Source organism: Hypomesus nipponensis, chromosome 11 (assembly GCF_054491055.1).
Source record: "Hypomesus nipponensis isolate SF chromosome 11, ASM5449105v1, whole genome shotgun sequence".
NCBI classification, from domain to species: Eukaryota; Metazoa; Chordata; class Actinopteri; order Osmeriformes; family Osmeridae; genus Hypomesus; species Hypomesus nipponensis.
Genome location: NC_140371.1, coordinates 8,745,399 through 8,766,419, shown reverse-complemented (window position 1 = coordinate 8,766,419; position 21,021 = coordinate 8,745,399). Strand labels below are relative to the sequence as shown.

At 41.8% G+C, this 21,021-nt stretch overlaps 1 protein-coding gene across 1 annotated transcript in view; it reads left to right on the top strand.

Moving 5' to 3' along the window:
- Positions 1-21,021, top strand: part of LOC146267973 (CUB and sushi domain-containing protein 1-like) — a 268,877-nt gene that overhangs the window by 167,108 nt on the left and 80,748 nt on the right. Inside the window, exon 3 of the mRNA XM_084708968.1 lies at positions 1,084-1,196. Within this exon, the coding sequence (XP_084565094.1) occupies positions 1,084-1,196 (113 nt within the window). The remainder of the gene's footprint in view (positions 1-1,083; positions 1,197-21,021) is intronic.

The following is a 21,021-nucleotide window of genomic DNA, read 5'->3' as shown; positions in this document are numbered from 1 at the left end:
TATGAACGGTGACGACATTATCGTCAAGAATTAGTTAATGGGCGGGGTTTTCATACCGGTTGATCTCTGATCTCCAATTTATCCTGCTCCCGACCAGGTTAGCCGTTCAGCATATGTTACCATGGCGATCTACCCCGGTAACAAGTAATCCACCGTCGTAGTACAGAAAACCCTGGGTTGAACCTGAAGTTACCTCGCTAACGCCAAATCTTGATTCGTAGTACAGGCCCCAGAACTCCACCCAGGAATAGTAAGGGAAAAATATACCTGCAAGGACATTTTCTTGGTCTTATGTCTTGGTTTTTTCTTATAAGGTGTTAGGGTTAGAATTACATTAAGGGTTGGGGTTTAAGTTAAAGTGGGATAGTTGCAGTGTCAAGTTAAGGGCTTAGGTTTAGGGGTAGGGAAAACTGGATTTTGAATGAGTAAAAAACTAAAATTGAAATACAACCTTGTGTGTCTCACATCCTACTGAGGACAGGCTCTCTTTGTGGCCTGCTCTTGTAGGTGTTTTGGTAGCATAGGGTTAGAGCCTATTACCTGTCCATCAAGGTGACAAGTGAGCCCCTGTGTGTGGTTTTCCATGAGCATGGTTCTGATGTTAACAGCCCCATACATCTCCATGGCTAAAATGGCCAACATCCAAAACCATTAGAGATGGAGCAGATCAGGCACTTGATTTTCTGCAGGTTTAGCAGGTATGTGTGCTTGTCTAGCTCTGTTTGTGCATGCATGTGCGTGTAATGAAAGGTATAAAAGATGCAGGGCTGCCATGTCTCCAGCCAACACAAAATGAAAGATTCATACACTGCTCAATTCTGAAATGAGAAACACCAAATGGCATGTAGAACAAACATTAGTGGGAACGTCATTGGACATAATAGGGAAAATTCATGATTAATCAAAGTTATGTCTGAATACTTACTAGAGAGTAGACCAAAGTGGTGTGGCTTGAGGTAATGCTATTCCTCATTGACATGTATAATGTGATTTTAACAGTAATGTAGTGTTACATTATATACACGATAATGTATATTATAATACACATAATATTATAATCTCTCTCTCTCTCCGTCTGTGCAGGTTGTCAGGGTTCATGTTGCCGTCTCCCATCGTCAGTACAGGCTCTGTCCTGGCACTCTGGTTCACCACAGACTTTGCTGTGAGCGCCCAGGGCTTCAAAGCCATCTATGAAGGTGAGAATGAACATCAGCTGCTTTTGATTTTCCAGCATGTTGCCATAAGGAATCAATAACAGCTTGTGTGGTTACTATCATATTCCCTTTGATACCAGCCACACAGTTCCTGACAAACCTTTGTTATCTGCAAAAGTCTAACCACATATATGATAATTCACCCAAAAATATGTTGTCTTTTCCACACCTTTTGAATGAATTGCCCTTTGTGGCCAAAGATGTAATGAACTGACACTACAAGTATTCTATCTAAGTATGTCTGTTTCAATTGTGCTTGTTTTTCATTGACCCAAAGGTTACAGCATAAGGAAATTCCAGTAGTTGTTTGTGCAGATCCACATGGTTACAGTTATAATATTCTGGGTCTGTTGACCCTTCAAACCACTTTGACCTTACACCGTGTTTGTTATGGTTGTGTTGAGCTTGCTTATAAGCAACAATTTTGAGCTGTCATTCAGTAGCTACTGTAAAGTACCGCTTGTGTGAGCGTTTGAGGGTAGCTGTGTCAATGCACGGTCATGTTGCAGATTGGCATCTCTGCTTAGAACATTTTAGGTGGAGTTGGCCGAGTATAAAGAACTTCTCATCTATTTACCATGAGGCGTAAATATCTTGGGTGTTTCACCTGCTAGGAAATAGACCTGAGACGAGAGAATCTCCCTCAGGAAAGCAGCTGCATGAATGATGCACTAGCATGGCACTTAACTTGAACCTTTCTAAGGACTGCCTTGTTGATGTTTTTACTCCGCTCTTTAAGGGACACATACCATACAGTAGATTAGCCATTGCTATGGTGTTGTGATGTGCCACTCTTCTGCATGTATGATATACTGAGGCCTATTGTCATGTGCTGAGACCAAAAAATAGCTTGTCAGGGAGAAATGTACATTGCATTTGATAGAAAACAAACTGTCCATGGGCATAAGTACATTTGTGTAGATTTGCAAAACAAACGACTCAGTCGTTTCAATCTCAGTTATCAAAAGTTAAAAACATTAATGCAGGGACAGTATAATGGTTTGAGTCAAATGTTCGTTTTGAGATCCAATGCACACTTCTTTAGGATATACAGCAGTGGTTCTCAACCCTGGTCCTTAAGTACCCCCTGTCCTCCACGTTTTAGATGTTTCCCTGCTCCAACACACCTGATTCAAATGAATGGGTCGTTATCTAGTTTTGTAGAAGCCTGTTAGCGACCATTCATTTGAATCAGGTGTGTTGGAGCAGGGAAACATCTAAAACGTGCAGGACAGGGGTTACTTGAGGACCAGGGTTGAGAACCACTGATATACAGAACTAGTGTAAAATGATGCTGCTACGTCATCTGACAACACTTTTCATTAATCCCTTATCCCTTCTATCCCTCACCCATACTGTTCCTTCATACACTTTTTTGAATAACCTTTACTGCTAACACTTAACACCTCCCCTTAATCTAAAGTGTTGCCCATACCTTTCTCTTTTTGTATTTCTTTCTAATTTAACCCTATTAATGATAAATGTTCTGTCCCAAAGCTGATTTTAGCATCTGCGTTTTATTGCCACAACTTAAAACAAATGGGGACAGATGCTGTATGACAAGGCTTAACCTATCAGCTACTGAGTAATTGGGACACAACACTTAGAATAACTAAAATATAATCAATAAATATAGCTGCAAGCAGCAATGCAGGTTCCTCCGCAAAATGGCAAAATATTAAAAAAATGTACAATGTGGAAGCAAAACGACTTCATGTTTGGCCAACAACAATAGGCTGAATGGGCATTTGAACTCATGAGCAAAAGGTTACAAGTTAGTCTCTCTATCCTCTCTGCTACACACCAACTGTTGAGATTTAATGAATAGAAAGTGCAGAGTATTGCCTATGGTCAGCTTTGGGACAAAGCTTAAGAAACTGTCTACATTTAAATGTCAAATTGCATGAAATTGCACATGGTACTTAGCCTGACATTGTCATACTTATAATTCTAGTCAGAATATGAGTCTGAACTCTCCGTTGGGCTGTGACTATGAGGCGTGTTTCAACCGAACTCGTAAAACAAATGCCTCTTCGCTCAATTGGATAGACCTACAACCAATCAGAGCAACGTAATATATTGTTTGTTGAAAACAAATTCAACCCAAGCACTCTTTCGTGACCTTGTTGATTACGTTACTGTTGATCATCTGTCCATCATCGTATAAAGCCCGCCCTGGCAATTTCATTGGTCCGCCCAGATCCTGGTTTTATATAGTTTGTCCCCAATACAAGCCCCTCCAGACCCAACTTCCCGACCAAGTTTTTTTGTGGGCGGGGCTAAATTGGGCTGGCAGCCAGGCTACATGGTACTGCTTCAGAATTATGTCATCTCAAAGCCAATAATACGGTGGCCCTGAAGTGCAAATCACACCCCCTAATATGAGTACATCCCCCAAATGAAAACACTCCCCCCGAATACGAGTCAACTCCCCCCAAATCGGATGACTTGTTCACCTCCCCCCAATACAAAAACACGCTCCCCCAAATGGAAAACGACATTACAATAACTCTGAACGGAAAGGGTAGGTACTACACTTTAGCGCTGATTGGATGCTAGTAGGCTAAGAAATTGATAGACAAAAGTAAAAAATGCAATAGCCTGACAGAGTTACGTGAACTAGGACATTTATTTGGGTATCGAAGCATGTATTATAGGCTACGTATGCAAAAGCATAAATTGCGTGTTAAACATAGCCAAACAACTAGTCCACGTAACTCTGTCATTATCATGAACTTGATCTTTTTGGTTGGAAGGAAAGAGGAAACATTAATGTTTACAATTAAGAGTCATGACACTACTCTTTATTTTAATCAGGGTAATTCCTATGAAATAATCTCAGATATGCTGTTAACGTTTCACAATATAAGTAGCCTATGCGCACGCTAAAAACGCAGTTGAAGGCAGGACTTTTCAGAAGAACAAACTAATAGTCCACTACAGAAGAACGAAATGCCACAATGACAGAGTAACGTGGACCAGGATATTCTGGTCCACGTTACTCTGTCACGTTACTCTGTTTCGTGTTAAATGTAAAAATCGATAGCCAAACAGTTTGGCTATCGATTTTTACATTTAACACGAAATACTTTTGCCTAAGTAGCCTACTATTTGCTACATTCTTCGATAGCCAAACAAATGTTCTGGTGCACGTAACTCTGCCAGGCTATTGCATTTTGCACTTCTGTCAATCAATTTCATATTTCTTGTAAGTTAGTCTACTGCATCCAATCAGTGCTGAAGTGTAGTACCTACCCTTTCCGTTCAGAGTTAATGTAATGTAGTTTTCCATTTGGGGGAGCTGTTTTTGAATTGGGGGGAGGTGAACAAGTCATCCGATTTGGGCGGAGTTAACTCGTATACGGGGGGAGTGTTTTCATTTGGGGGATGTACTCATATTAGGGGGTGTGATTTGCACTTCAGGGCCACCGTACAATAAGGTTTGAAAAACCATCAGTCAAAATGATTTTGTATTTATTTTTATTGAGGCAATGAGGACATTTATATAAATACAACCCTTTCAGCCATTTTGTATTGCATTTCATATTCCATTTCACCCTATACAAAGACACATCTGCCCATACAGAACTTCCATCCATGCTGTTTCCCTCTCTCACAGCACAGGTCATGCCAAAGGAGAAATGCTGCGGTGGCCACATGAGATTTACGGGTAGTCCAAAAACTAACCTCCCACAATTGACACATTTTTCCTAAGATGGCTGAAAACAGCAGATATTGTAACTCTTCTTGAGTCTATCTCTTTCCAGAATATCAGTCAATGCACAATTAACAATAGTCATGTGGGCAACCGGGCTACGGCAGAGCTCATGCTCAGCTACTTGTGAGAATAGCCTATGGCTGTACAACAGCCGACTCTCTGGTCCTATTAAAACACACAACATGCACAATCAGGGTGACCAACAAGATTATATTAACTGATAAACAATAATATTATAAACATCTAACTGAACAAACACAACAACTGAAATCCCTCACACGGCTGTTGTAACCGCACTATTTACCACAAGCCTTGCCTATTTGACATACCGCACTGCATGCTGGGTACCCAAGGGGCGCTGACGCTGATTATCTAGCTGTGCTCCAACTGTGATTTGAGTATTAGCTTTGGGACAAAAGTTAAGTTGTATAGGGTGACATTTCAAGGTGAAATTGAACATGGTATATCAGAATGACGTCATCCTGTTTAACTAATCAGATAATCAAAATGATGACTGGCCAAAAGACTGCGGCTGGATTTGAACCTGTGACCTTGCTCCTTGCAGTACACTGTCTTAGCCTACTGAGCTATTCTCAGTGTTGAGAACCATTGTGGTCAGTTACTGTATAGAAACGTAAGCTATTTGTTCTGTGGCAAGATTTATAAGATTTGGCTGAAGTTTAAACAGCTGTAATTCTGTGGATCTTCTGGGATATCAAGGCAGGGGCAGGCAGGCAGAGTAGGCCAGCTAGATGAAGCTGTCTTGGGGGCAGGGCTGAAGAGAAGCTGTCCAGGTAGAGAGGGGTAGTCCAGCAAGGGGTCTGTGTTGCCCTCAGAATTCTCTATTGCATCCTGTCTTGTTGCTCTGAGTCTGATGCCCGTGACCGAGTAGAACAAGTCATAGAGAGCTTGGCTGCATACTCTGCCATCACAGATTTACACTTTAATGAGGTTGTCATAGTTTGAGGTTGTGGAGCCTCAAACGACCAACCATCAACATCCCGTTCGAGTCCATTGAAAGCTATTTATTAAATGGTTTTAAAATAAAGGAAATAGCGGAGCTGTTCGGCGTAGGCCGAACAAGATGGGTAGCTCGGTCAGCAGGGAGCTGAAGAAGAGCGGCTACTGACGTCACTCTGCTGCGCCGCTCAGAATGCTTTTTTCTTCATTGTGCATTTCTGGAAATGCATTTGAATTTGAATTGTGGTCACGATTTTGCAGCCACGTTCTTAAAATGAAAATGCATTTCTGGAAATGCATTTTCATTTGAATTTTGGTCACGATTTGCTTCCAGAATCTAGAACCCAATTAGGTTTGAAACCCATCAGTCAAAATGATATTTGATTTATTGACACAAAGATATTGAGGCAATGTGGACATTTACATAAATACACCCCTTTCAGACATTTTGTATAACATTTCTCACTCCATTTCACCCTATATAAAAACCCACCTGCCCATTCCAATCCATGCCGTTTACCTCCCTCCCAGCGCAAGTCACGCCAAAGCAGAAATGCTGTAGCGGACGCATGAGGTTTAGATGTCGACCAAAAATTGCCTCCCACAATCAAAACACATTAATCGCAACACTGTTTCCAGAATTTCTCAAAGATGGTTTGAAGACCGCTTTCCATAACCACAGTTGATTTACAATAAAGAATAGCCTCATTGGAAATAGGTCTATAGCACAGCCCATGATCAACTCCTTGCCAATATTAATGTATAATGGCCGACTCTCACTTCCCATTAAACCACACAACATGCACTCTCAGGGTGACCAACAAGAATATTTTAAGTAACAAACAACAATATTACAAACATCTAACTGAACGAACGCAACAACTGAAATCCCTTGCATAGCTGTTGTAACCAAAGTATTTTCCACAAGTCTTGGCATTCTTTGACATGCCGCACTGCATGCTGGGTACCCAAGAGCGTTGACGCTGATGATCTAGCTGTGCTCCGACTGTGTGATATGACGAGATGCTAGTGACACGCTAAGGTCTCGGAGTCTCCTGAAATGGAACGTGTCTTTCTGCCTTGAAGCTGCGTGCGCATCATCATCAAGACCCCATGTATATGTCAAGATAACACCAAGCTAACAATTTTGCCAAATCTGACTGCAGCTTTGTCTACCATATGTACTGTGTTATGGTTGTTTGAGTTAAACAACTTGCTTAATGAATTAGATGGCTGTTAAATGTCAAATCCAACTATAAATGTATAAAAGAGAGTTCCAATCAAATCTGAATTATTTTTTAACCTAGAGGTTTAAAAGACAAACTTTGCCTAAACTGACATGCACCAACTCAGAGAACTGAGTTTCAACATTCATTTACACATTTAGTCTCTATTTTTGACTCTACTCTTTAGGCATAACTATGTTTAACTTAATGTCTGCACCTCTCTGTCACCGACTGTCTCTGGAGCTGGGGGCTTCACAGGGTGTCTACAGATGTAAACAAGTTACATTTAAGACTTTTTAAGAGCTTTTAATACCCCTTCCGTTAAAGACCAAATTTACGATGGAAATACAAAACACATCAAAAGTGGAAATATACTGTAATCTTCCCACACACTTATGTCTGTTCAATATGAACAGTATGGTAAAATGATAACAATCGGTTGAGTTTAAGAACATTGACTAAATGTGTGGAATGCGAAAGGATAACACAAATGGAATTGCTGTCCTTAATTATGATATTACACAATGGTGGAGCAGAAATTAGCAATTCATGAATCCCATGGAAACAAAGGCAAATGTGTGAGATGAACTGATGTGGAGCACAAATCATCCAAGAAGCAGTACTTCTCTTGAGTGGTTTTTATTCAGATGACTAATCATTGGATTCAGGTCAAAAGTCTATAACTTGAACTGATTTCATTACTTAAGACACTAAAATTCAGCAGCTTGGCATGCTGGGACATGGAAAGGATTAAACATTTAGACTTTCATCAAAATAAAAAATGCTGGTTTTTCCTTTTTCATCAATGTCCTCAAAAAAGCAGTCTGCAGAGCTACTGTGTATGTGGGGTGACTGTCTGTCTCTGTAGGGTTGGCCGGCGGGGGCAAGCAGGGCGGCATGCAGGCAGTCAGGGCAGGCCAGCTGGATGAAGCTGTCCAGAGGTCAGGGCTGAAGAAAAGCTGTCCAGCTAGAGGGGGGTAGTCCAGCAAGTTCAAGTAGTTCAGCATCCTCTGTTTAGCAGGCCTCTGCATGACCCTCCAGACCTGTAAAAGTGAAGAAAGGATCCATGTCAGTTGTGAAAAATGAAGCTTTTTACATCTACACTTGATATAAACTACAGTTTTGACTGTGAAATGCAGTGGCATTACTTGAACTTGAATCCAAATGTGGTGACCTGATGGAGACCCGGCCATGCAAAGTCACTCAAAACATTTGGTTCAATTCCAGGCTCTGGCAGGAGTATTTAGCTTGAAACTGGTCAATATATACACATCTGACCAAAGACCAGCTCGACCTTTGCCTGTAAACAGTGATTCTGACTGTCGGAGACCTTTAAATAGGCTGACCGAGTGAAACTAGCCTGGCTAACGTAGGTCACTTTCTCAGGAAAATGAGAAATGAAATAGGCTTGTTTTGAAAGATCCAATATACTGGCTGTCTTCAGCAGACTCTTGTCTACATTTAGCAGCACTCCCTGACGTTTTAGGACTAGAATTTAGTGAATTACGATATTGTTTACACACTGCCAGTGTGTGAGCGAGCCGAGTCTGTCACTGAGGCTAAATCAAAACAATTTACCCCCGGGACGCAGTCTCACTCAACTTGCAAGTTTTCCCACAAATCACAAAAAGAATCGGAGCATCTGGCTCAAAGCACCAGTCCCACATCTCCTAAAGGCTGCCCTCTTCGACATTTTTGGTGTCGACCGAACTGTGAAATGGTGAACTTATGAACATGACGCGACCAAAACATGGCTGCCGCCTAAACCTATGCGGTCTCCCTGGCGCATAGGCTTATTACAAAGACTTTCACGAGCCAAATCAAAATTCTGAGACGACAGGTCTGTGGGGAATCGCTTGTTCTCCTAAAGCTGCCCTCCTCTACCTTTTTGATGAATTCGCCGAGATGCTACATGATTCACTAATTACACAGAGGGAAAAAGCTAGCTACTTTTTGAGTTCGGTTTTCCATCACTTGAAACTCACGATCTAAAGTTCTTAAAGTGCTCAAACCTTCACCATAATTCAAGAGTAGTGTACTTAAACAAACCCAATCATTGATTCGAGCTTAAAATGGGTAAAAATAGGACTTACCGAACGTGGCTGCCTCCAACACGGCTATCAGGCGATTCCAGTTGAAAACAACAATGGCCGCCGAAAAATTTTATATTCGTAACGGCGAGCTGCGTTTGGAAGTGAAATGAGGGTGAGAGTGGGGCTTGGTCAGCACACCATTTCCAGACAGGATGTGTGTGCGTCTCGCCAAGCTCGCGCGTGTGTCAAGTAGGTTGACCACATGTCCCTCTTTGCGCTATATCGCACAGCATATTTAATATGCGACAAGGGGTGAAAATGCTGTGCGACACAACGCAAAGCGGGACAGGTGGTCACCCTAGTGTCAAGGAGCAGAATGAGCCTGTGAGAATTTGGAGCGCGTGCTGTGGAGCAATTCAATTGAATTTAATCATATATTGACATACCAAGGTGAAATAATTTATGGTACTTCAGAGTGATGTCGTTTTGAACCCTATTAGGTTTGAAAAACCATGAGTCAAAATTATATTAGATTTATTGACACAAAGATATTGAGACAATGTGTACATTTACATAAATACACCCCTTTCAGCCATTTTGTATTGCATTTCTTATTCAATTTGACCATTTATAAAAACATGTATTCTACACATCTGTAACAAATTTCAAGTCGATTGCATCTACGGTTCATGAAGAGAAGGGTTTTGAGGGTTGTACCAAGTTTGGACTGTACAGCAAAATCTATCATGGCGGACCTTATGGGTTCTTGAGGCTTTTTTGTTCCCCATGAGAAATAAGGCATGCATACCAATTTTCAGGCATTTTGGAGTAATGGGGCGCTGGGGAAATCACGTAGACTTTGGGCATGTTTTATAGCGCCACCTATGGGCATACATGGGCCACTAGCCGTCTGGGAGTAATGACTACTCCCTTCTCTTGGCTCTCAATGAAGGCGGTCGCATTTTTCTCCCCTCCCTGACCTTCCCTGCTTCGCTCTGTCTTGTCTTGTCTTGTATGTCTCAAGATACTCTCTCACCATCACTCTTCGAAACTAGAAGCATGGAATTAATTAGCTGGTCTCTCAATGCAATTGACACCATCTTCTCGGAGAAACTCGGGTTCGGGGGAACCCAAATGTCCTGACGGGACGTTCGCAGCTGGCTACACGATGGACGCGTGGGACAATTGGCGTGTCGTGTGTCTAGCGGCACTTTCCGTTGAGGATGTTGAAGACATCTTTATATTCGGAACCGTGATTACAGGCTTTCTGCTGTTTGTAATAGGCGGTTAGCTTGTATATCGAAAAGTCAAGGAAACGGCTGCAGCCATCAAAAGCCCCCTTAGGCTGCCCGACCTGATTGATACGGTGGGCAGAGCCGTTGGAGCACTGACTGTGAACTTACAGCGGAATATGGATTACAACAGGGATAACTTTGCGGCTCAGCAAACGAGATTCGAGGAGTTGGAGGCCTTCCTGAAGGGTGGACGTGAAAATTGAGTCGCGCCTACTCGTCGAAACAACTACACCAATCTTATCTACTTTCGGCCCCGTAACCAGCACAGGCCTTGGCCAAGGCCGCTGCTGGAAAACAACTCCCCTGGAGAGCGCTGAAGCGAGACTATCTTGCTCTTCCCTTCCCACTCCCCGACCATCATCTGTGGCTTGGTCTCTACCCAAGGACGTCTCCTTGCCAACACAATCTGCATAGGGAGACTCGGACTGATTGTGGCCTAGGTCGAGGGCGCCAACCCAGACCTACTCACACACTAACTTTCACCTACTACAGATACCACCACCCCCCCACCCCCATCCAACGCCTTCAACTGCTTGTTTCCTTGGGTGGCTGGCGGGTCTGTGTCCAGCGCCTATCATGGCTGCAGGTCCAGATGCTGTTGGTCTACCCCCCCCCCCCTTTTCCCATTGCAAGTTTTGTAATGTTATGTTGTAAATGTTTGTGGGCTTATGTGCTGAGGTTTTTGCCTGTTCCCACACTGTACTCCTGCAGGAGCATTGTCTGGGGGCTGCCTTTTTCTCTCCTCCTCTCTCCTCATGTTATGCTTTGTAACCTTTCTAATTGGCGCCGCTAATGGCTGCCTAGGTAGGCTCTCCTGCCAAAGTAAATTCCTTGTTTGTGTAAACTTTCATGGCGAATAAACACCAATTCTGATTCTGATTCTGATGAGTGACCTGTTGTATCATTGGGCCAAATTGGAAAAAATCTGGTCCAGGACTTTTTGAGCTACTGAGCCATTTAGCGGAGAAGAAAAATAATAATAATAATACTAACAAAAACAATAGGTTCCCTCCTACCGGAGGAGCCCTAATAATAATACTAACAAAAACAATAGGTTTCCTCCAACCGGAGGAACCCTAATAATAATAATAATACTAACAAAAACAATAGGTTTCCTACTACCGGAGGAACCCTAATAATAATAATAATAATACTAACAAAAACACTAGGTTTCCTACTACCGGAGGAACCCTAATGACATAATGATGTCCAACATTTTTTCTGATAATTTAATGATGACTATGAAACAAAAAATTGACTTTGACTTGATGATCTTGGGTACATGGTCTTCAGGGTAGAAAAGGTGGGTTTAGGGAACTGACTGCTAATGTCGGCGACTTTTTTCTCAAAGGAGGAGAAGTCGTCTGCTGTCAAGGTGGAGGGAGGGGGTGGGGGAGGTGGGGGTTTGAAACAGTTAATTTTGTTCAGAAAGTAGAGGGTTTTAGCACCAGTTATGTGAGAAGAGAAGGATTTAAGGAGAGAGGAGTGGTGTGGATGTGTATTTAATATGTGGGGAAAGAAGCAACCCTGTCCCACCAACCCGCCCGGTTGAGCGGGGTAAGTGAGTGAAGGAGTGGTAGACGGAGAGAGCAGCTGGAGTTGCAGTGTTCTCTGGCCGGATCCATGTCTCTGTCAGCGCAAGGGCATGAAGAGAAGCATGAGATGCAAACTCCGGGATTAAGTCTGCCTTGTTAACAGCCGACTGGCAGTTCCAGAGCCCTAAAGAAAGAGAGAGGGCAGGTGGAGAAGAAGATCTGGATAGGTAGTGAAGGTTAGAAGTTGACCATATATACTTTGTGACATATCTACGTCTACGGATAGTGTAATGAACAGGAATGCTCAGGAAACACATGCTAGCTATGAAAATGTTCTAAGTAGAATACAATATAGATAAATAGGGTGATACTCATCAGAAGAGGTGTTCCGGCCCCGTCGGCAGACTCCCGCAGGTAGACTCCCTATCTTTGTTTGACCGAGTCTTCGTGCACCGAGGCTGCCAGGCAAGGCTGCCTCTTTAGTGCCAGCTGCCTTAAATATGCATGCCTTAATTGTGCAGACAAAGCCAGGGTCTCACGCGGCGGTGATCACCCTAACAGTCGATCTCTAGCTAGCTACTTAACGGCCTGGATAGCTGCTGTCACTCAGCTCTATCCAGACACAAGATTACAAGATTTAACAAAAACACAACAAAAAGCTACAAGTTTAAAGTCACTTACTTAGTCAGCAGACAGTCACGATGCACATTCAGTAAAACACTATTCGCTCAATTTACTGGTTAACGTCTGAGGTCTGGAACAGGTCTACCTGTAACAAGAACTGCCAGAACTTGCACTAGTGGGGGCACTGAGTGTTAGCCTGTATACTATGCAATATGAAAACTGCTACTGAGAATCTCTGCTGACAGAAGAGAGCAATGGGTCTTGTGTTGCATTCTGGTTAAATGTCACTTGTCCTTCTATGATGCAGTAGTTTGTGTGTGGGTGTGTGTGTTCAAACCTGAGGATGCCCATCCATCAGGAGAGTGACATTAATACGGTGGTCTGTCCTCTGTCTGTACAGAAAAGGATCTGTCTTTAGAAACTGCTTCAATGCTGTTGAAATGAGACTGACAACATTCAAGGAAATTTGTTATGTTATCAAGATCCTTGTGGTACAAATTTTCCCAGCAGCCTGGGCTTTTCTGCAGGGAAATTACTCCCATTACAACAGACCAATTGTAATCAATGTAGTCTTCTGTGTTCTGCTGTGTTGTGTGCAAACTACTGTAGCAGCATATGTAAATCCCTGTATGCTCTCAGAAAGAGGTCAGCCCTGTTCCCTGGCTGGCTGAATAGTATTGATAATAACAAGATAAAACACTTCCACAATTCAATTCCACATGAATCTCCTCCAGTTTGATTACCCATTGTCAAAGTTTCGGCTGCAGCACATGAAGTATTTTTGACAAAACTGAATTTCAGATTTAGACCCTTGGTAGTGAAAAAGAGCTGAGGTATTTAGATGTTCCTGTAGACATTAAGCTGCCATGTCACACAATGATTAATTTAACAAAATGTCCTTGAATATTGACTTTAAACATATCTGCAAACCTTTATTGAAAAGATTCAAATAAATGACAAAGCTTGTAGATAACAGGCAGCTCCAGCAGAGCGCAGCTCCAAAGATACAAATCAATTAATTTCCCAAAGCAGAGAGAAAGCCTCCTATAGAGAGCTGTTGAGGCTCCACCACTCAACTGGCCAGCGTACAACCAGCCAGCATTCAACAAGCCAGCCAACATTCAACCAATTTCAAAAAGGAAATTGCCTTTCGCTCACTATAGGTATGAAGCAAAATGTTTCAGCTTATGAATCAACATGGCAGAATAAATTAAGGACATTTCCCTTTAATGTGATGGTCCACCATGTTTTGTCTCTCGTCTCTCGTCATCTGCCGCTTGTCCGGGGATCGGGTCGCGGGGGCAACGACCTAAGCAGGGAGGCCCAGGCTTCCCTCTCCCCGGCCACTTCCACCACCTCTTCCTGGGGGACCCCGAGGCGTTCCCAGGCCAGCCGAGTGACATAGTCCCTCCAGCGTGTCCTGGGTCTTCCCCGGGGCCTCTTCCCAGTGGGTGGGTGGTGGTGATGGTCCACCATGTTTTGTGGGGGAAAAAAAGTAATATACAATATAAAAGAAAAACAAGCTTCTATACTAAAAATGAACACATCGCTAACTTTAGCCGCTAGCCGACCGGAACACCACATTAAACTACTTACCCTCATCGTTGTGCAGATAACTGGATATGTACAGTTTGAATCCCTTGTCCCGCTTGCTTGTTGGAGCAGGGGAAAAAGCATTTACGATGTGATGGACGTCACTAACGCTTATTTTAGGCAGGTCTTGAAGACATCTACTAAAGCTGAGCATTTTGGAAACTCAGGTGATCGTCTCCAGTAAACTGGAAACTGATTTACAAAATTTTGGCTACAGAGGAAGTTTGTCAGTACGATTGTGCACAGAGCCTATACTGGGTAGTTTTATCTGGTTTTGAACTTGCTGAATCATTCCATTGTTAACACAAACACATTAATCCAGATGAATTGTAGGAGCTAGAAGCAGGAGGGTTGACATTGCCACTGAGATCAATGAGGTTGACCGCTGGAGTGGACGGCGGAGAGATCTCTATATTGACACTCTAGGACAAACTGTACAGACAGCACCCCTCCGAATATCCCATAAAATTATATGGCTCCATCAAATACTCTTCATTGACTTCTATTATGCTTCTGAACAAAGAACATCAGTAAAATTCAAGATACATTTGAAGTGAGCCCTTCTCAACCCATACATTCAATTTGAAATAGTTTGTGTATGTCACCAAAAGTAGCTTAAGTAAACTAAACATATACTCCCTTTCCCTTTACAATGTTGTTCCATGAATCAGCCCTCTGCTGCTTGTATGTCACCGCAGCTAGCAGTGCTAACTAGTGGTGTTTTTTTGTGGTGTTTTTCATCCTCTGTCGCAGTAGGTGTGCATAGCGTGTGTAGCTTTTATTGGCATATATCAGTCTGTGTAGTAGTGTGTAACAGGGAAGGCAATAATAACGTTCTGTGTGTCTAGCATAGCATGCCAGGCAAGTCACCATCAGTATTAGTATTCTGAGAAGCAGTGCGTGGAGTCTCTACTCCAAAAGCTACACGTTGCCAGATGTGAAAGGCATTAACTTGTGTTTAATTGCAGAACCTTCTCACCCTGTCACCCCTGTGAGCTAATGTATGATAAGCAGTGTGGGATTTGCAGTCTGAACATGGCTGTCTCTGTCTGCTGCCTGGCCTCTCCTCTCTCATGTCAATAGCACACGAGTGGGAATGTTGTCTTAACCATGCTGATTTCACAACTCCTGTAATAACCTTTAGGAGGAGATATCCAGTCTTAATTCTATATTGGTAACCTGATCAATATTTTGGAGACGCTCCTTATTAGACACATACACAAGCGTGCATGCGCGCACACACATACTCACTCTAAAGAAGCTCAATATGCATAGCTATTGTTATAGTAAAATTTGTATTTATCCAGCCTTCAGACTTCTGGAACAAACATAGAATTTCAAACATCATGAGCAGCAGGCAGCACCAATTACTTTCAATGCCTTCATTGATGGAAGCTTATTAGGATTCCTCCGTCAGGAGGAACTGTATTGTAATTGTTGGTATTATTAGGGTTCCTCCGGTAGGAGGGAACCTATTGTTATTGTTGGTATTCTTCTTATTATTTTTCTTCTTCTTGCGCCCCAATATCTCAAAAAGTCCCCGGTCATAAACTTTCTAATTTGGCACATTGATACTACATCCAAGTGGGTACCCCCACACCAAAACATGGGCCACATCGGACCATAGGGGGCGCCACAGGCCACGCCCAAAAGTCCCATTTTCAAAGTGATGGCATTTCCACCCCATTACTCCAATTCTTCTGAAACTTGGTGTGCATGCCTCATTTTTCATGAGGAACAAAAGAGCCTCAAGAACCCATAAGGTCCGCCATGATTGATTTTCCTGTACAGTGATAATTTTGGAAAACCTTGAAATTCCTCTATCTAGTCTAATTAACTTGACATTTTGTACAGATATGTATCATTGACATATTTACAAATGTTACTTAAGGCAATTGAATCAAGTACAAAATGGCTGAAAGGGGTGTATTTATTTAAATGTCCATATTGCCTCAATATGTTTGTGTCACTAAATCAAATGTATTTTTGAAGGATGGTTTAAACCTAATAGGCTTTAAGGTGACATGCTTCTGAAGTACCATGCACAGTTTCACCTTGGTATGTCAAAATATGACTGAATTACAGCTGTTTGAACTTGGACCAAATCTGACAATGCTCACCATTGGAGAAACTGTTTTTTTGTTATAGAATTTTGTGTATTCCATGCCTGGGAAGGGCTCAATTGGCTGAGATGTTGTGCTGGTAAGCAAAGGGTTGTAGGTTCAAAACCAGTTAGAGACATAGTTTAAACATTTGTATTCTGACAAAACGGTTTCTAGTCTTCCGATAAATCCTCCTGTGTAAACCACTGCAAAACAAGCCAGGTTCACCACAGTAGCTAGCTACTTGTAGTCTACGCATGGTAAAGATAACGCTACTGGTTATCTCTAATGAAGTTATTTGATTGTTCAGGTGGATCCCTTGTCTGTTGCACAAATTCATTTCAGTAACCTAAGCCAGGACACATCCCCACTGATGCTAGGCATGATTTGAAATTCCCTTCCATGACAAGTTATGGCACTCCAAACAACCTTTTAAAAAAACTATAAGTAAGTTATTCTTTACAGTAGCAACCCAGTCATCCCGTTGTCCCATTTTTATAGGAAATGTACAAGCAGTTTCAACTTTGGCTGAATCTAACAACGCTTACCACAGGAGAAACAGCTACTTTTTAATACCGTTACTTGACATGACACTATTCAACACTGAGAATAGCTCAATGGGCTGGGATGGTGACCTGTAAAGTATAAGGTAGTAGGTCGGAATCCAGCCATTATGTTTTGGCCTGTCATAATTTTGATTATCTGTTTAGTTAAACAGGATGACATCAATCTGAAATACCATGACAATTTACATTTAGCAGACACTCTTATCCAGAGCGACTTACAGTGAGCACAGGGACATTCCCCCGAGGCTAGCAGGGTGAAGTGCCTTGCCCAAGGACACAACATCATTTGGCTCGGCCGGGAATCAAACTGGCGACCTTCAGATTACTAGCCCTATTCCCTAACCGCTTAGCCACCTGACTCCCTCATGCAATTTCATGCAATTTCATGCAATTTCACCTTGAAATGTCAACCATTTGTTAACCTTTGTCCCAAAACTGACCAAAGCTAATACTCAATTCCTTTCTATTCATACAATCTCAACTGTTTGTGTGTAGCAGAGAGGATAGAGAGACTGACTTGTAACCTTATGCTCATGAGTTCAAATCTCCATTCAGCCTGTTGTTGGCCAAACATGAAGTAGTTTTGCTCTTTTGTTATCCAACTCTCGATCTTCAACAGTGTACATGTTTATAATATTTTGCGGAGGAACCCGCATCGCTGCTTGCAGCTATATTTAGGGTTCCTCCGTAAGGAGGAAACCTATTGTTTTTGTTAGTTTTATTATTATTATTATTAGGGTTCCTCCGTCAGGAGGACCCTATTGTAATTGTTGGTATTATTATTATTATTATTGTAATTTATCTCATGAACACATTGGTAAAACGTTTTGAAATTTGGCATATTGATACAACATGCCACAACTACGGCCCAAACACAGACCAGCCCACATCAGACCATAGGGGGCGCCACAAGCGACGCCCAAATGTCCACTTTTCAGAGTGGTTGCATTTCCACCCCATTGCTCCAATTCTTCTGAAACTTGGTGTGCATGCCCCATTTTTCATGAGGAACAAAAAGCCTCAAGGACCCATAAGGTCCGCCATGATGGATTTTCCTGTACAGTGATAATTTGGGAAAACGTTCAAAATTCCTCTTCTCTTGAACCAAAGGTCTAATTGACTTGGAATGTGGTACATATATGTATCATTGACGTTTTGAAAAATGTTACTTAAGGCAATTGAATCAACTACAAAATGGCTGAAAGGGTTTTTTTATCTAATTTTCCACATTAACTCAATATGTTTGTGTCACTAAATCAAATGTCATTTTCAATGATGGTTTTTCAAACCTAATAGGCTTTAAGGTGACATCACTCTGACGTACCGTACACAATTTTACCTTGGTATGTCAAAATATGACTGAATTAGAGCTGTTTAAACATTGGCTGAATCTAACGACGCTTACCACAGGAGAAACAGCTTTCTTTTTTGTACAGTAACTGAACATGACAACATTCAACACTGAGTACAGCTCAACGAGCTGCAACGGTGACCTGCAAAGTATAAGGTCGTAGGTTTGAATCCAGCCACACTGAGTCTATCTTCAATGTGAATATATGTTTAGTTAAACAGGATGACATCGTTCTGAAGTACCATGCACAATTTCACCTTGATATGTCAAAAGATCATTGAATTACAGCTGTTTAAGCTTTGGCCGAATCGAACAAGCCTTGCTACAGGATATGCAGCTTTGTTTTTGTTTTGACAGAAACTTACCAGAATTTCTCAGCCTTGCGGGTAGCTCAATGGGTTGAAATGTTGTACTGTAAAGCATAAAGTCACAGGTTCAAATTCAGGCACAGTCTTTTGGCCTGTCATAATTTTGATTACTTGTTTAGTTAAACTGGCAGACATCATTCTGAAATACCATGCACAATTTCATGCAATTTAACCTTGAAATGTCAACCGTTTCTTAACCTTTGTCCCAAAGCTGACAAAAAACTAATACTCATATCACGCAGTTGGAGCACTGCTAGATAATCAGCGTCAGATCCCTTGGGTACTCAGCATGTAGTGGGCATGTCCAAAAACGCAAAGACTTGTGGAAAATAGTTTGGTTACAACAGCCTTGCGAGGGATTTCAGTTGTTTTCGTTCAGTTAGATGTTTGTAATGTTATTGTTGGTTAGCTAATATAATCTTGTTGGTCACCCTGATTGTGTATGTTGTGTAGTTTAAAAGGACCAGAGAGTCGGCTGCTATACCATCACAGGCTATTCTCGCAAGGAGCTGAATATGAACGCTGCCCTTGCCCAGATGCCCACATGACTTTTGTTAGTTGTGCATTGACTGAGAGTCTGGAATTGTTTTTGGCCAAACATGAAGTCGTTTTGCTCTTGTTGTTTCAGTCTCGATTTTCTGCAGTGTAAATGTTTATATTAAGTTGCCATTTTGCGGAGGAACCCGCATCGCTGCTTGCAGCTATATATTTTTTTGTTTCTGCAACAAATATTTGAATTGTCCCGATGAGGCACATGAGGGGAGATTGAATGTTTTGAGAAGTTTCAAGTCTCTACATTGGACTGTTGCTCACACATGCAGGCACAATTTGCCATTGATGACAAAAGCTAAAACCCACCCTCGTTCATGTTCTTGGCATTGTAAACAATATAAATACTATCAAGATATTCCTGTTCAAAATACTAACTGTACAAAAAATGTGAATGCAATAAGGTCTAGAAACAACGATTACAAACTTTTGTCTTGTGTGGAAGATGTATATTATGTGGCCTTCACTTTCACCCATATAGTACAATATATTAGTTTGTTCAGTTCTACTTGTATAGTAGTATGGAGTGGGAGTGAATATCCAGACTCCACGAGGGATATTTACAAATGTCTTAATAAATGATGATGACCCACCACCTTTGCCTCCTCATGAATTTTAAAATGCTCATACTCAACATTCACATACGTACAAACTGTATATTTCTGTTGACTATCTGCATTCATATTCCTTACGGGGCTGTTAAAGTGGTTCCACATAATGTTTCTTATAAATGAACTGTTCAAACCAAATATCTGGTTTTGGATTGAATCTTTAAACTATTGTCAATATTATATGTGGAAGGTGGCAGTCCCAATGGTCAGTGATGGTAGTGGATGAGTTGCGATCAGGACAGGTTAGAGAAAGAAATGGGTCTACACCACAGTTGGTGCCTGTGGCACGTTGTCTTTGGGGTGGGGGGTGGGGGTGACATTTCTGGTAGGAAGAAAAGACCCATACTCCTGACATAAGATGCTATACACATCCCTGCACAGCACACTCACAACATCCGGCTAAATTGTATTTGACACCAGATAAAATTAAATAGTTTATATTACTCATATTCACGTGTGTTGAAGCCCCCAATATCTTTTACAATAAAGTCGAGAAAATTATTGTTAATAAACCTTTCAACAGATTGTTTAAAATTTTGGTGGCAACTAGAGCAGAAACACCAAATATTCACTTTTTTTTTTTTTTACAACAAATATCTAAATGGGCTTATTTTCTACAGCCCAAATACATCAGCTACCATTAATCTTCATATTGTGTGTGACAGGCTTTGAGGCACTGAGGCACAGGTTTTGAGGCTTTGAGGCATGCCCCCTTGCTTAGATCTGCCATTTCTCCTCTCGTCGCCCTCCTGCTAGTTTGGGCTAAATTTATTCAGCCCACAGGCCACTGACTTGTGACCAATGACAGCTGTGTGCTACTGTACAAGAGTGGAAACTGTGGCAGGTGTCTTGCACGCCCTCTTGATTTGTTGTCCATTTGGACTTAATTCATTCAGCCCACAAAGGCTGTTGACTTTTTGACATTGAATGTGTAGACAGTACAGTCAGATGCTAGTGGCTACTGTGTGTGAGTCTGTGGGGAACATCATTGTTGACATGGTTGGTGCTAGCAACATTTTGAATGAGATGGATTATTTACTTTCTCATCTGTTTTCTTTGGAAGAAAGAGAAAGCAACTTGGGACACAACGTCAAAACGTTCAAATTACACAAAAAGACAAACAGCAAAATCGTAAATTTTGTGTAAGTTGGTTCGAAAGAAAGGACTGGCTAACGGTAAGTTTAGCTAAGAATTTGTTTTCTGTTGTTGTACTAGTAATTTGGTATCTCAGATTAAACTCTGCATTTCTTGTAATGTGAACTATTGATGAATGTAG